At 43.7% G+C, this 14,258-nt stretch overlaps 1 protein-coding gene across 2 annotated transcripts in view; it reads right to left on the bottom strand.

Annotated features, from left to right (window-relative positions):
- Positions 1 to 14,258, bottom strand: part of B3GAT3 (beta-1,3-glucuronyltransferase 3) — a 72,309-nt gene that overhangs the window by 35,755 nt on the left and 22,296 nt on the right. For both annotated transcript variants that reach the window (XM_044269981.1, XM_044269982.1), the window contains 2 exons: positions 5,237 to 5,360; positions 4,401 to 4,731 (listed from right to left, as the gene is read on the bottom strand). In XM_044269981.1, coding sequence (XP_044125916.1) covers positions 4,401 to 4,731; positions 5,237 to 5,360 — 455 coding nt within the window. The remainder of the gene's footprint in view (positions 1 to 4,400; positions 4,732 to 5,236; positions 5,361 to 14,258) is intronic.

Raw genomic sequence — 14,258 nt, 5'->3', positions numbered from 1 at the left:
CAGAAGAAAGAGTGGCTTGCTCTGAACGAACCTAAATTATTTTTTTCCCTTTTAATTGGGGGCAGCAGCAGTATAGTGTGGATGTGGAAAGGGTAGCTTAATCATGGCATGAGGTGACAAGAGTAGCAGCAGTGGTAGCGGCACACCATGAGACAGGCAGTAGATGTGTGTAGTAGTAGCGGCAATTGTAGTGGCAGTAAGGGAAATGGAAGTGGCAGCAGGGAAAAACAGCAGCTATGTGGTACATAGGGTAAGCAGGCAGACACCAGCAGTGGCAAGATGAGTCACCATCAGCGAGGGATGGTCTGTTCATCAGCTTTAGCCAGAGGAGTGTAAAAATCCTCACGCATCAATGCCTCATTCATTTTGAAAAAAATAATGAGGTTTTGGAATCTGGCTGAGGACAACTTCCTCCGTTTGGATGTCACAACACCCGCTGTCACCCTGAATACCCTTCTCTGAGAGGACATTGGTGCTGGGCCAGAGAGAAGAGGGAGAGCACACTGGGCCAGAGAGAAGAGGGAGAGCACACTGGGCCAGTTCGCTCTACTGTCCCAGTTTGCCCGCCCTGAAGCACATAGGTCAGGGAACATAGTATGCGCCGGGCAAAGGCAATAGTCATTTAGAGAACAAGACAATTTTACGCCATTTATTTTTTTTTCACAAAAAAGACAGCTGGTCAGAAGTAAGATTATCACAGTAAAATAAAAATTGGGTGAAGGCACAGAAGTGTGCTGAATTTGAACAAAACAAGACAGTTTGTAGTTAGTTCTTTTGCTTGCCTGGCCAGGAATCCAACCCACTGCACAAGCCAGACAAATTTAATTTGAGCTCAGGTGTGGTGGTGCGCCAAAATGGAGCAATAAAAAGACAGCTTATAGTACTTATGCTTGCTTGGCCAGGACTATGCCTACTAAGTAGTACAGCACCCACTGCACCGCCAGCAACTTGGCCAGGTGACAGTTCAAGCTAATTGCTGGTTGACAATAGATTTCTTATGGCCACATGACAACCTCTTTAATGTACCCCAAATTCCCAAATATATTCTTTCCCTATAATTTCCTTATACTGTCCCTATCACCATTTCTCTCCCTAAAATTTTCATAAAATGTCCCTAGTTAAAAATGTCAGTTTGCAAAGGCAGTGCCACACAGCGCAGCTTCCAGCCAGGCCACAACTACATAGCAGAATGATGGTCTGCTGGTTCTGCGCAGGCACCTCCCTGCCTGATCTAGGCAGTCTGTCCCAGTGTCTTGTGAGCATCCTTTCTCCTCCCTTGTAGCATTTCCCCACTAATTCTCACAGTACAATGGTGCTGAAGCCAGAGCAGATGATCATGTCCATGCCAGGGACAAATTAAACACGCCGTGGATAGGAAGATGAACACACAGGAACAGACATGTAGGACCAAAGCAGTGTGGAGTAGGTAAGTATAATTCTTTCCATAGCAGAGACAGATTGTGTGTACCTTTGAAAAGTTAGGCCAAGTTAACACTTCAGTTATTTCCATCAGTTATTGTGAGTCAAAACCGGGTACGGGTCAAAAAACACAAAAGAGGTGCAAATCTTTCCATTATACTTTATATAAGAGTAGGCTTCGCTACTGGTTTTGGCTCATAATTACTGATGGAAATAACTGACCAAATACCGTAACTTAAGTGTGAACTTGGCCTAACTTATTCCTGTACAACACCTTTAAAGGGGTTATCCAACCCTTATAATGCCCCCCCCCCCCCCCCCAAATGCCCGGGCCCCTCATACTGGTTATACTTTCACCGCTCCCCTGCACCCGCGTCACTTCTGATGTCTGCATGGCCACCGCTGAATTTCTCAGAGCCTTCCTAGCATCGCGGATGACACAACTGAGGCTCATTCCAGTCGCGACCTCCTATTGGCTGGCACCCCCCGTATGTTTTGATCTGCACGACAGAGACATGCAGCGCGACTGTGTGGGCATCAGAAGCAATGCGGGTGTCGGGGAGCGGGGTAAATATAACCTGTATGAGGGGCCCGGGTATTTTGGGGGGCATTATAGGGGTTGGATAACCCCTTTCATAGTGTCTTGCTCTTCTGTCTAGCAGTTCTGAGATGACTGCGGGCATGCCCAATAGTGAACTATCTGGTCTTTACAGGAAGAACTTACTACCGAATATGTGCGGCACAGTTTCAGGCATTGTAAGGGCCTTAAAACCACATGAAGATACCTAGTATAAGGGACAGGAGAGGAAAGAACTCATAAATGAAGGCTTTAGATTCACAGAACATAAAATATATTTATGATTAAGATTTCTAAACTTTTTTAAATGTATATGAAAGTTAATAAATTAATTATACAATATTAAAAATGGATAATATTTTTTAAGCTGGGGATGGAACACTTCTAGTGACTCCACAGCATTGAAAATGTAAGTTACAGGCAGCATGTTCTAGAGCAGGAAGAGCTGAGCAGACTGATATATAGTTTTATGGGAGATAATATATAGAAAATTCACTATAACTTGTGCTTTATTCATGTAAATTCTTGCTCATTATGGGCTTTGGAGTCAAGAAGGCAGTCCTATACCATCATTGACAGACTTTCCTCTGTGATTAAGCATAGAGAGATGGCTGATCAGGCCGCCTCTGACTTCAAAGCCAAGAATAAGCATGAATCGAAATAAATAAAACACACGTTTTACTGAATCTTTTCCCACAAAACTCTGTAGCAATCTGTTTAGCTCCCCTGCTCTATAACATGGTGCCTGTAACCTACCTTGCATTTGTATGGATACAGGTTCACTTCATTGCTTGAAGCAAGAGAACTGGTGCAGCTTCAGAGAAGTTTTGTAGGCTGGAGTACGAGGTCAGATCATGATGGGTGTTATTCTTGGATCCTTTGCAGAGCATGGCTAGAGTGGTAGACAAAGACGAGAGAGTAGATATAGAGGGGGTGCCGCATCGTGGAGAGCTTTGTGGGTGAGAGCGAGAAGTTTAAACTGAATCCTGGCACAGGGTGGAGACCAATTAACAGTGAGTTACAGTAATCAAGATGAGACTGGATCAGGGCAACAATGAGAGTATTTGTTATGTCCAGGGTAAATAAAAGGTGAATTCTAGAGATATTCTTGAGGTGCATGTGGACTGAGCTTTATGGAGCATGGTCCAGGAGAGAAGAAAAATATGTTTGCTTTTACTGCTTCTGCCGCCTTTGATCCCAGATACACAGCACTCAAGGATGCTGGTAGTAGGAGGTTACTGCTACATCTAACTAGCCCCAGCACAGCCCTAACAGTGACAACTGTGATTGCAACTAGGCACATTTCCATTGTAACAGGGGTTGCTGTACATCTCCAGTTACAATGGAAAAAAAGTACAGTGTAAAGAAAAACTATAATAATGTCAACTAAATCGTCTTTTCTGACCTTTGAGGGACTGACCATAAACATAAAAAAAGTTATAAATATAAATACTGTTCCCCACGTTAAATGTTGTTATACTGCTACCAAGACCCAATTACCAAAAATTGGTCATGTAATAAGTAAAAACTTATAAATGCAAATATAAAAAAAATACCAAATTGTTTATTTTAGCGGCTCGCCCCTTTTTTTTTTTTTTGCTCTGGATAAAGGTGCTCTGGCTTTATGACCCACCCCATCAAACCTAGGTATATGTATTCAAAGTGGGGGGTCTGGACCCTGTAAATACTACCAGACACGTTTCGGAGTTATGCTGACTCATTCTTTAGTGGCCAAGGAATCAGCAATACCAGGGACATCACATTCTGAATATAAGTTTGACCTACATGTCTTTTGAACTATATTATCAGTTGAATACCAATTTGGTTATAAGGATAAAATGTAGCAGATAGGGACTACATATATATAGTCTCCTATTGGATGCTTATGTGGAGACGAAGAGAGATCCTACTTCATATACAGCTAATAGAGGGATATTGGCATATTTTAAAGTGTGTGTTCTTATTTTCACTTATTTTATTTATTTTTATATCTTTATATTTGAATCATACTTTTATATTAGATATAATAAACGAGTATATGGCTGACATAAGTTTAATGTCTCTGTATTGTTGCAAATAAAGTGTGCCTGTCTACAGTTTGAATACAAAAAAAAATAAAAAATATCTGGGTAATTAGAATTTTTTTTCAAACTATCAGCCTAAACAAAAACAAAAAAAACTAATTATGTGTACAAAATATCATATTAGGAGAAACCTACATTGTTTATGGAAAAACATCTCAAATATCACATTGCTAGACCGACCAATAAAAAAGTTACAGCTGTTAAACTGAAGTGTGCGAAAAAGGCTAAATGCCATCTGGTCCTGAAGACCAAAATTAACCTGGTCCACAACCATTTACACAGTCCAAGAAAATTCCTAAAAAAGAAGGGACGCAACTTACCTCCTCAAAGATTTTAATACTATAGGTGTTGTCATCATCAGCAAAGTATACAACTCCAAGGTTCTTGGATGACCTGTTCTCATGCAGCCAACGTAAAGCTTTGTTTCGTTGCTCTACTCCACGTGGCTTCAACCAGTTTGGGTCTGAGTCTTTCATTTTCATTGCCAGTGGGGTCTGCACATGTAGGTGGGTGTAATGCAATTCACTCTGAGCCAGCAGATCAGCCACTAAAGTAGTGCGCTCTGCTGAGTCCTCTACCAAGATCCAGTGAACAGCAGGGACAAGAAGTAACGTCTGGGACAGGCGAGTAAGTTCAGCCCGCTGATGAGGTCTGACCAGGATAAAGAAAAAGAGCAAGAGTTATTACTTATCTGGTATCGCGCCAATGAATTATAAAGTACCGGTAATGGTCTCTTTACACGGGACAACGATCTAGCAGATTATCGGGAAGGAAGCGTTCCTTCTCAAAACAATCTGCTGAACGCTAGCGGAGGAGACCAATGCTTTTACATGCACCAATCTCCTCCAGTGTACCATCGCTACTGCTCAGCCCAGTATCTTTTAAAGAACTTGGTGCTGGCCATCTTCACCTCTGCACCCCAGTCACATGCAGATATGACAATTTTATTGACAAGTGATCAATCTATCCTTACCTGGGCTTTATACAAATTTTCAGGTCATAAAAATTTACTTCTGTTAGTATTCATATCAACATGAGTATTCTAGTGAAAGGGTGAACCTGAGGCATTACTACATTAAATGCTGATCTATTTTGCATATATTTTGTATATCCTGTTTAAATATTGCAAGGTCAAATATTTCAATAATGAACCAACCTTGCATACGTTGGTGTTACTACATATATAATGGGCAAATTCTCTGCACCACGATGGCGTGAGTTATCTCTTCTGTGAACATCATTGGCAGGGTTCATTTGATGTGTGCAGTCACATTGCTGACCTGGGTACATAGGAAAAAACGTGAAGGCAGTTCCACTAAATCAATCACACTACCCATACCCAATCTCATCCATAAATTCTGAAATAATATTCTTCTAAGGGTGACACAAAACAATTCTCAAATTTGGAACTTATTGTTATTCTAGTAAAATGAGAATAAGGGGTCTGCCACAGTTATGTATCAAACACATTTGACTGGTCAAGAGCAGAAACTTCATCTGTGGTACTGCACTCACCAGTCACAGCAAAATAATATCTTCCCGTAGGCAACTAGGGCATGCTGAAAGTTGTAGGTGTGCAAAAGTTGGGATATATAGAGTCGAGCTTTAAAGTTTGTGAACCCTTTAGCGTTTTCCATTTTTCTGCATAAATTTGACCTAAAACTACATCAGATATTTACACAAATCCTAAAAAATTGATAAAGAATCCTTGTCTATGTTTGTGTAGAAACCTTATTTCCTCTAGACACAGGATGTCCCCTCTTATGTGATGAAAAAAATGAATCAAGCCAGCAAAGGAGACAATATGGATATTCACAATACATTAGTTAAGTGGCTTTTATTAACCACCTCAGGTCTCCTAGCCTAAACCCCCTTAATGACCAGACCACTTTTTAACAATTCTGCACTACACTACTTTCACGGTTTATTGCTTGGTCATACAACTTACCACCCAAATGAATTTTACCTCCTTTTCTTCTCACTAATAGAGCTTTCATTTGGTGGTATTTCATTGCTGCTGACATTTTTACTTTTTTTGTTATTAATCAAAATTTACCGATTTTTTTGCCCAAAAATTACATTTTTCACTTTCAGTTGTATTTTTTTTCAAATAAAACTACATATCTATATAAATTTTTTCTCTAAATTTATTGTTCTACATATCTTTGATAAAATAAATTCAATAAGTGTATATTTATTGGTTTGCGCAAAAGTTATAGCGTTTACAAACTATGGTATAAAAATGTGAATTTCCGAATTTTGAAGCAGCTCTGACTTTCTGAGCACCTGTCATGTTTCCTGAGGTTCTACAATGCCCAGACAGTAGAAACACCCCATAAATGACCCCATTTGGGAAAGTAGACACCCTAAGGTATTCGCTGATGGGCATAGTGAGTTCATAGAAGTTTTTATTTTTTGTCACAAGTTAGCGGAAAATGATGATTATTTTTTTTTCTTACAAACTCTCATATTCCACTAACTTGTGACAAAAAATAAAAACTTCCATGAACTCACTATGCCCATCACGAAATACCTTAGGGTGTCTTCTTTCCAAAATGGGGTCACTTGTGGGCTAGTTATACTGCCCTGGCATTTTAGGGGCCCTAATGCGTGAGAAGTAGTTTGAAATCCAAATGTGTAAAAAATGCCCTGTGAAATCCGAAAGGTGCACTTTGGAATATGTGCCCCTTTGCCCACCTAGGCTGCAAAAAAGTGTCACACATGTGGTATCGCCGTACTCAGAAGAAGTAGGGCAATGTGTTTTGGGGTGTATTTTTACTTTTAAACCCTTTCTCTAAAAGTCAACTTTTCCCTTTTTTTTTTTATACAAAGTTGTCATTTTAGAGAGATATTTCTTTCACCCAGCATGGGTATATGTAAAAAGACACCCCAAAACACATTGCCCAACTTCTCCTGAGTACCGAGATACCACATATGTGACACTTTTTTGCAGCCTAGGTGCGCAAAGGGGCTACAAATTCCTTTTAGAAGGGCATTTTTAGACATTTGGATTCCAGACTTCTCACGCTTTAGGGCCCCTAAAATGCCAGGGCAGTATAAATACCCCACATGTGACCCCATTTTGGAAAGAAGACACCCCAAGGTATTCCATGAGGGGCTTAGCGAGTTCGTAGAAGATTTTATTTTTGGCACAAGTTAGCGGAAATTGATTTTTTTTTTTCTCACAAAGTCTCCCTTTCCACTAACTTGAGACAAAAAGTTCAATCTTTCATGGACCCAATATGCCCCTCAGCGAATACATTGGGGTGTCTTCTTTCCAAAATGAGGTCATTTGTGGGATGTTTGTACTGCCCTGGCATTTGAGGGTCTCCGCAATCATTACATGTATGGCCAGCATTAGGAGTTTCTGCTATTCTCCTTACACTCACCTGAAGAATTATTAGGAACACCATACTAATACGGTGTTGGACCCCCTTTTGCCTTCAGAACTGCCTTAATTCTACGTGGCATTGATTCAACAAGGTGCTGATAGCATTCTTTAGAAATGTTGGCCCATATTGATAGGATAGCATCTTGCAGTTGATGGAGATTTGAGGGATGCACATCCAGGGCACGAAGCTCCCGTTCCACCACATCCCAAAGATGCCCTATTAGGTTGAGATCTGGTGACTGTGGGGGCCATTTTAGTACAGTGAACTCATTGTCATGTTCAAGAAACCATTTTTTCCAGTCTTCAACAGCCCAATTTTGGTGAGCTCGTGCAAAGTGTAGCCTCTTTTTCCTATTTGTAGTGGAGATGAGTGGTACCCGGTGGGGTCTTCTGCTGTTGTAGCCCATCCACCTCAAGGTTGTGCGTGTTGTGGCTTCACAAATGCTTTCCTGCATACCTTGATTGTAACAAGTGGTTATTTTAGTCAACACTGCTCTTCTATCAGCTTGAATCAGTCGGCCAATTCTCCTCTGACCTCTAGCATCAACAAGGCATTTTTGCCGACAGGACTGCCGCATACTGGATGTTTTTCCCTTTTCACACCATTCTTTGTAAACCCTAGAAATGGTTGTGTGTGAAAATCCCAGTAACTGAGCAGATTGTGAAATACTCAGACCGGCCCGTCTGGCACCAACAACCATGCCACGCTCAAAATTGCTTAAATCACCTTTCTTTCCCATTCTGACATTCAGTTTGGAGTTCAGGAGATTGTCTTGACCAGGACCACAACCCTACATGCATTGAAGCAACTGCCATGTGATTGGTTGACTAGATAATCGCAATAATGAGAAATAGAACAGGTGTTCCTAATAATTCTTTAGGTGAGCGTATATTGAGCATACGGGTAATGAGATTTTTTTTTTCCGTTCAGCCTCTGGGCTGAAAGAAAAACTGAACGGCACATATTTCTTCATTCGCATCGATCAATGTGGATGAAAAAATCTCTGCAAAAAAAAAAGGGAGGAGAAAGGCGCCTGCCAGGACATAGGAGCTCCGCCCAAATTCCAAACCTACTCAGCTCGTATGCCCTGGCAAACCCAATTTCTCCATTCATATCAATCGATGTGGATGAATAAATAATTGCCGGGATTTTTATTTTTTTTTTATATACAAAGTGTTTGCCAAAGCATATCAACACCGCCCGTCAGCTCAAAAGCCTCGGCAAACGTATCTTTTTTTACTGCAGAGGAGAAATCTCGTCTTGCAGCGCCGCATACACCGACTTTTGTGTAATCTGACAGCAGCGCAATGCTTTTGTCAGAATGCACATCAGTGCTGCAGCTGGTTCATTAACTTTATATAACATTTGAACAGAACATATTTTTTTTACCTTTATAGGACAAACCTCTCTTTCCCCATGGGACAATGTGCAAAGCGCAAATCGCCCAGAGATGTGGCGAAGTACGTTATGCACTTTGTCCCAGGTGAAAGGAGAGGTTTGCAGCAGCTCTGTGTGAAAGGGCCCTAAGAGCCCTGTGTGCCGCAATCCCTATGCTAATAGTGTACCTGTGTGTGGTACTTCCGGAAACACTCCCCAAAGCATAGGGCGGGGTGGTCAGGGCAGTCAGGACAGAAATAGCGGGTGTCACACCTTATTCCACTCCTGCTACAGACACAACATTTTTTTCGGGGTGGCGCTTGGGTTGAGGTACCAGCAACGACATTGGGGAAATGTCGCTCGTGTAGACGGCTCACTACACTGGTGGATGGGGCCACGGAACCTCCTGGATACAGGAGGTTCTCGATGATCTCTTCCTGAAATTTGAGGAAGGATCCTGTTCTCCCAGCCTAACTGTAGAGAATAAAACTATTGTACATAGCCAATTGAATTAAATATACAGACACCTTCTTATACCAGTGTCTGGTGCGGCGGGACACTAAGTAAGGAGCCAACATCTGGTCATTGAAGTCCACCCCTCTCATGAGCAAATTATAGTCGTGGACACAGAGGGGCTTTTCAATGACACTGGTTGCTCGTTCAATTTGAATTGTCGTGTCTGCGTGAATGGAGGAGAGCATGTAAACATCACGCGTGTCTCTCCATTTCACCGCGAGCAGTTCTTCGTTACACAAGGCAGCCCTCTCCCCCCTTGCAAGATGGGTGATAACGAGCCGTTGGGGGAAGCCCCGGCGACTTGGACGCGGTGCCACAGCAGCCAATCTGTTCTATAAACAAATGCCTGGAGAGGGGCACACTTGTGTAGAAATTGTCCACATAAAGATGGTACCCCTTGCCAGATGAGGGTGATACCAAGTCCCAGACTGTCTTCCCACTGCTCCCCAGGTAGTCAGGGCAACCGACCGGCTCCAGGGTCTGATCTTTACCCTCATAGACACGAAATTTGTGCGTATAGCCTGTGGCCCTTTCACAGAGCTTATACAATTTGAGCCCATACCGGGCGCGCTTGCTTGGGATGTATTCTTTGAAGCCAAGGCGCCCGGTAAAATGTATCAGGGACTCGTCTATGCAGATGTTTTGCTCAGGGGTATACAAATCTGCAAATTTCAGGTTGAAATGGTCTATGAGGGGCCGAATTTTGTGGAGCCGGTCAAAAGCTGGGTGGCCTCTGGGACGAGAGGTGCTGTTGTCACTTAAGAGCAGGAAACGCAGGATGGTCTCAAATCGTGTCCTGGACATGGCAGCAGAGAACATGGGCATGTGATGAATTGGGTTCGTGGACCAATATGACCGCAATTCATGCTTTTTTGTCAGGCCCATGTTGAGGAGAAGGCCCAGAAAAGTTTTAAATTCGGAAACTTGGACAGGTTTCCACCGGAAAGACTGGGAATAAAAGCTTCCTCCCGGGTTGGCGGCTATAAATTGAGTGGCATACCGATTTGTTTCTGCCACGACTAAGTTCAAGAGCTCCGCAGTCAAGAACAGCTCAAAAAAAGCTCAAAAAAAAAAAAAAAATGTGCCGATCCGATCTGAGCTGTCTCAACCCGAACTCCAGACTGGGCAGTGAAAGGGGGAACTACTGTTACAGATGAAGTTGGGGGCTGCCAATCAGGGTTTGCCAGCACCTCAGGGACTCTAGGGGCTCTATGGGCCTGTCAGTGTGGTGGCTGCGATGGGGGAACTAATGCACCCTGCCACCGTACCAGATTCAACTGCCCAAATTTGAGATCTTTGGTTCCAACTACCGTGTCTTTGTGCAATGCAGAAAAGGTGAACGGATGGACTCTACATGCCTGGTTCCCACCGTGAAGCATGGAGGAGGAGGAGGTGTGATGATGTGGGGGTGCTTTGCTGGTGACACTGTTGGGGATTTATTCAAAATTGAAGGCATACTGAACCAGCATGGCTACCACAGCATCTTGCAGCGGCATGCTATTCCATCCGGTTTGCGTTTAGTAGGACCATCATTTATTTTTCAACAGGACAATGACCCCAAACACACCTCCAGGCTGTGTAAGGGCTATTTGACCATGAAGGAGAGTGATGGGGTGCTGCGCCAGATGACCTGGCCTCCAAAGTCACCGGACCTGAACCCAATTGAGATGGTTTGGGGTGAGCTGGACCGCAGAGTGAAGGTAAAAGGGCCAACAAGTGCTAAGCATCTCTGGGAACTCCTTCAAGACTGTTGGAAGACCATTTCAGGTGACTACCTCTTGAAGCTCATCAAGAGAATGCCAAGAGTGTGCAAAGCAGTAATCAAAGCAAACGGTGGCTACTTTGAAGAACCTAGAATATGACATATTTTCAGTTGTTTCACACTTTTTTGTTATGTATATAATTCCACATGTGTTAATTCATAGTTTGATGCCTTCAGTGTGAATCTACAATTATTATAGTCATGAAAATAAAGAAAACTCTTTGAATGAGAAGGTGTGTCCAAACTTTTGGTCTGTACTGTATAAAATGACAGGTTTTACTGAATCTTTTCCCACAAAAATATATATCAGTTTGCTCGGTTTCTCCTGCTCCTGTATTGCATTTTTTGGTGAAAGGTCCTCTAACTTTTTCTACATGATATTTGCCATTTGCTTAAGTGAAATTTGCTTAAGTGAAATTAACATTAGCTAATATGAGAAAGGCCTTAGGTTCCTTTGGGACCTTGTGGACTATTACAAGCCTTGTTCTTGGAGTGATCTGAGGGTGAGGGTAACTAGTGTCCAAACTCTTTAAAGGCTATAGACACCTTAGGGGGCATTTTTTTAAATGTATTATTGCATTGTAATCATTTTGAGCTAAATATAATTTTTCATTTGGTCTTTATAAAAAAAAAAAATATAAAAAATTGAGCCCCTGTCTTTGTGCAGCATTGACTTTCTCTAGTACCAGGATTGAAATTTTCACTTTGTTTCGTCAGGCAGCTCAGCTGAGGGCTCCTTATTTCTGACCTTATAAACACTTATTATTATTACTTATGGATAAGATAAGAATATGGCTTAAGGCTGTATTAGGCTACTTTCACACTAGCGTTCGGGCGGATCCGTTCTGAACGGATCCGCTCATATTAATGCAGACGGATCCGTTCAGACTTTCAATGTAAAGTCAATGGGGGACGGATCCGCTTGAAGATTGAGCCATATGGTGACATCTTCAAGCGGATCCGTTCCCATTGACTTACATTGTAAGTCTGAACGGATCCGCACGCCTCCGCACGGCCAGGCGGACACCCGAACGCTGCAAGCAGCGTTCAGCTGTCCGCCTATCCGTGCGGAGGCGAGCGGAGCGGAGGCTGAACGCCGCCAGACTGATGCAGTCTGAGCGGATCCGCTCCATTCAGACTGCATCAGGGCTGGACGGCTGCGTTCGGGTCCGCTCGTGAGCTCCTTCAAACGGAGCTCACGAGCGGACCGACGAACGCTAGTGTGAAAGCAGCCTTACACCAACAGATTTTCTGACTAATCTTTAGTCAGATGGCCGTTTACACACATCTTTTGCTTTACACACAAACTAATTGTCTGTTTGGACAGAAATTCTGTGTAATACAACTCTTAAATAAGTTTTTATGACCTTTTAGCAATTTAGAGATAAGGTGGTATTAGATGACTGGCACAAAGTGAAAGTAAAAAGTAGGATTCACACGGCAAAACAGCTAAATATTTATAATAAAGACCCATTGAAAAAAATATTTTTAGCCCAAAATGAGTAAAACGCATATATGCTAAAAAAACAAAATAAAAAAAATAATAAATTTATTAATTAGACTTAGGGCCCTTTCACACTTGCGTTGTCCGGATCCGGCATAGAGTTCCGTCGTCGGGGCTCTATGCCGGAAGAATCCTAATCAGGATTATCTGTCATGGAACCATGAACCAGACGTACAACAAGAGATAAGTGGAAATAAGAAGGCTTTATTGAAAATCAAGCTGTAAGGCAAAAGTCCAAACGGATGGCTAAACCGAAGCAGGGTCTTGCGAAGCCAGAGGTCAGGAACCAGAAGGGTAGTCAGACGAAGCCTGGATCAGGAACCAGCAGGGTAGTCAGACGAAGCTTGGATCAGGAACCAGCAGGGTAGTCAGACGAAGCCAGGATCAGGAACCAGAAGCAGCAGCAGTCTTAGAAGCATGTGAACACAGGAGGACCAAGCAAGGAACTGAAGCCACAGACCTCCTATATATATGAGCTAGGCATCCAGCTCCTCCCAGTGGGAAGGAGAAGCCGCAGGGTGGGAGGCTACAAGAAACCCAGAAACCAAGATGGCCGCCAGCACATGTCAAACGAAGGAGAACAGCAAGAAGGTAAGACCATGACAGTACCTCCCCCTCAAGGGCCCCTCCTCCGCGGAGTGAAGAACGGTTTCTGAGGGAAGCGTGCGTGGAAGGCTCGGAGCAAGGCAGGAGCATGGACATCTGCGGAGGGAACCCAGGAACGCTCCTCTGGACCATAACCACGCCAATGGACCAAAAACTGCACCCGACCGCGGACCAGGCGTGAGTCCAGGATATTGCTCACCTCATACTCCTCACGATTGCCCACTTGGACCGGACGAGGCCGAGGAACCGAGGAAGTGAAACGATTACACACCAGTGGCTTCAACAGGGAGACATGAAACACGTTGGAGATCCGCATGCCAGGAGGAAGCGCAAGGGCATAGGCTACCGGGTTTACCCTGCGAAGCACTCGGAAGGGACCAACAAAGCGAGGCGCCAGCTTGGGAGTGGGCACTCGAAGGTTGAGGTTGCGAGTGGACAACCATACGCGGTCTCCGACCTGGTAGGAAGGAGCGGGCGCTCGTCTGCGATCAGCCTGGAGTCTCTGGCGCTGCGCAGAGACCTCAAGGGACCACTGGATCTGTACCCAAGAAGCACGTAGGACGGAAAGGTGATCCTCCACAGCCGGAATATCCTGGGGAGAGAATACCTCTGGTAACACGGCAGGTTGGAACCCATAATTGGCCATGAAGGGAGATGTCCCAGAGGAAGAGTTCACCGCCGTGTTCCTGGCAAACTCAGCCCAAGGCAGGAGGTCAACCCAATTGTCTTGGTGATCGGAGACATAGCAACGAAGGAATTGCTCCAAGGCCTGATTGGATCGTTCTGCGGCCCCATTGGACTGAGGGTGGTAGGCCGAGGAGAAAGAGAGATGAATCCCCAACTGGGAGCAAAAGGAGCGCCAGAACCTGGACACAAACTGACTCCCCCGATCCGACACAATCTCCTTGGGCAAACCGTGCAACCGGAAGACCTCCCTGGCAAAAATCGTGGCCAACTCTTGTGCAGAGGGTAACTTCTTGAGAGGAACACAGTGGCACATTTTGGAAAACCGATCCACAAT

The sequence above is a fragment of the Bufo gargarizans genome, chromosome 10, assembly GCF_014858855.1.
Source record: "Bufo gargarizans isolate SCDJY-AF-19 chromosome 10, ASM1485885v1, whole genome shotgun sequence".
NCBI lineage: Eukaryota > Metazoa > Chordata > Amphibia > Anura > Bufonidae > Bufo > Bufo gargarizans.
The sequence above is the reverse complement of the archived record's forward strand: the minus strand, read 5'-3'. Positions and strand labels throughout refer to the sequence as shown.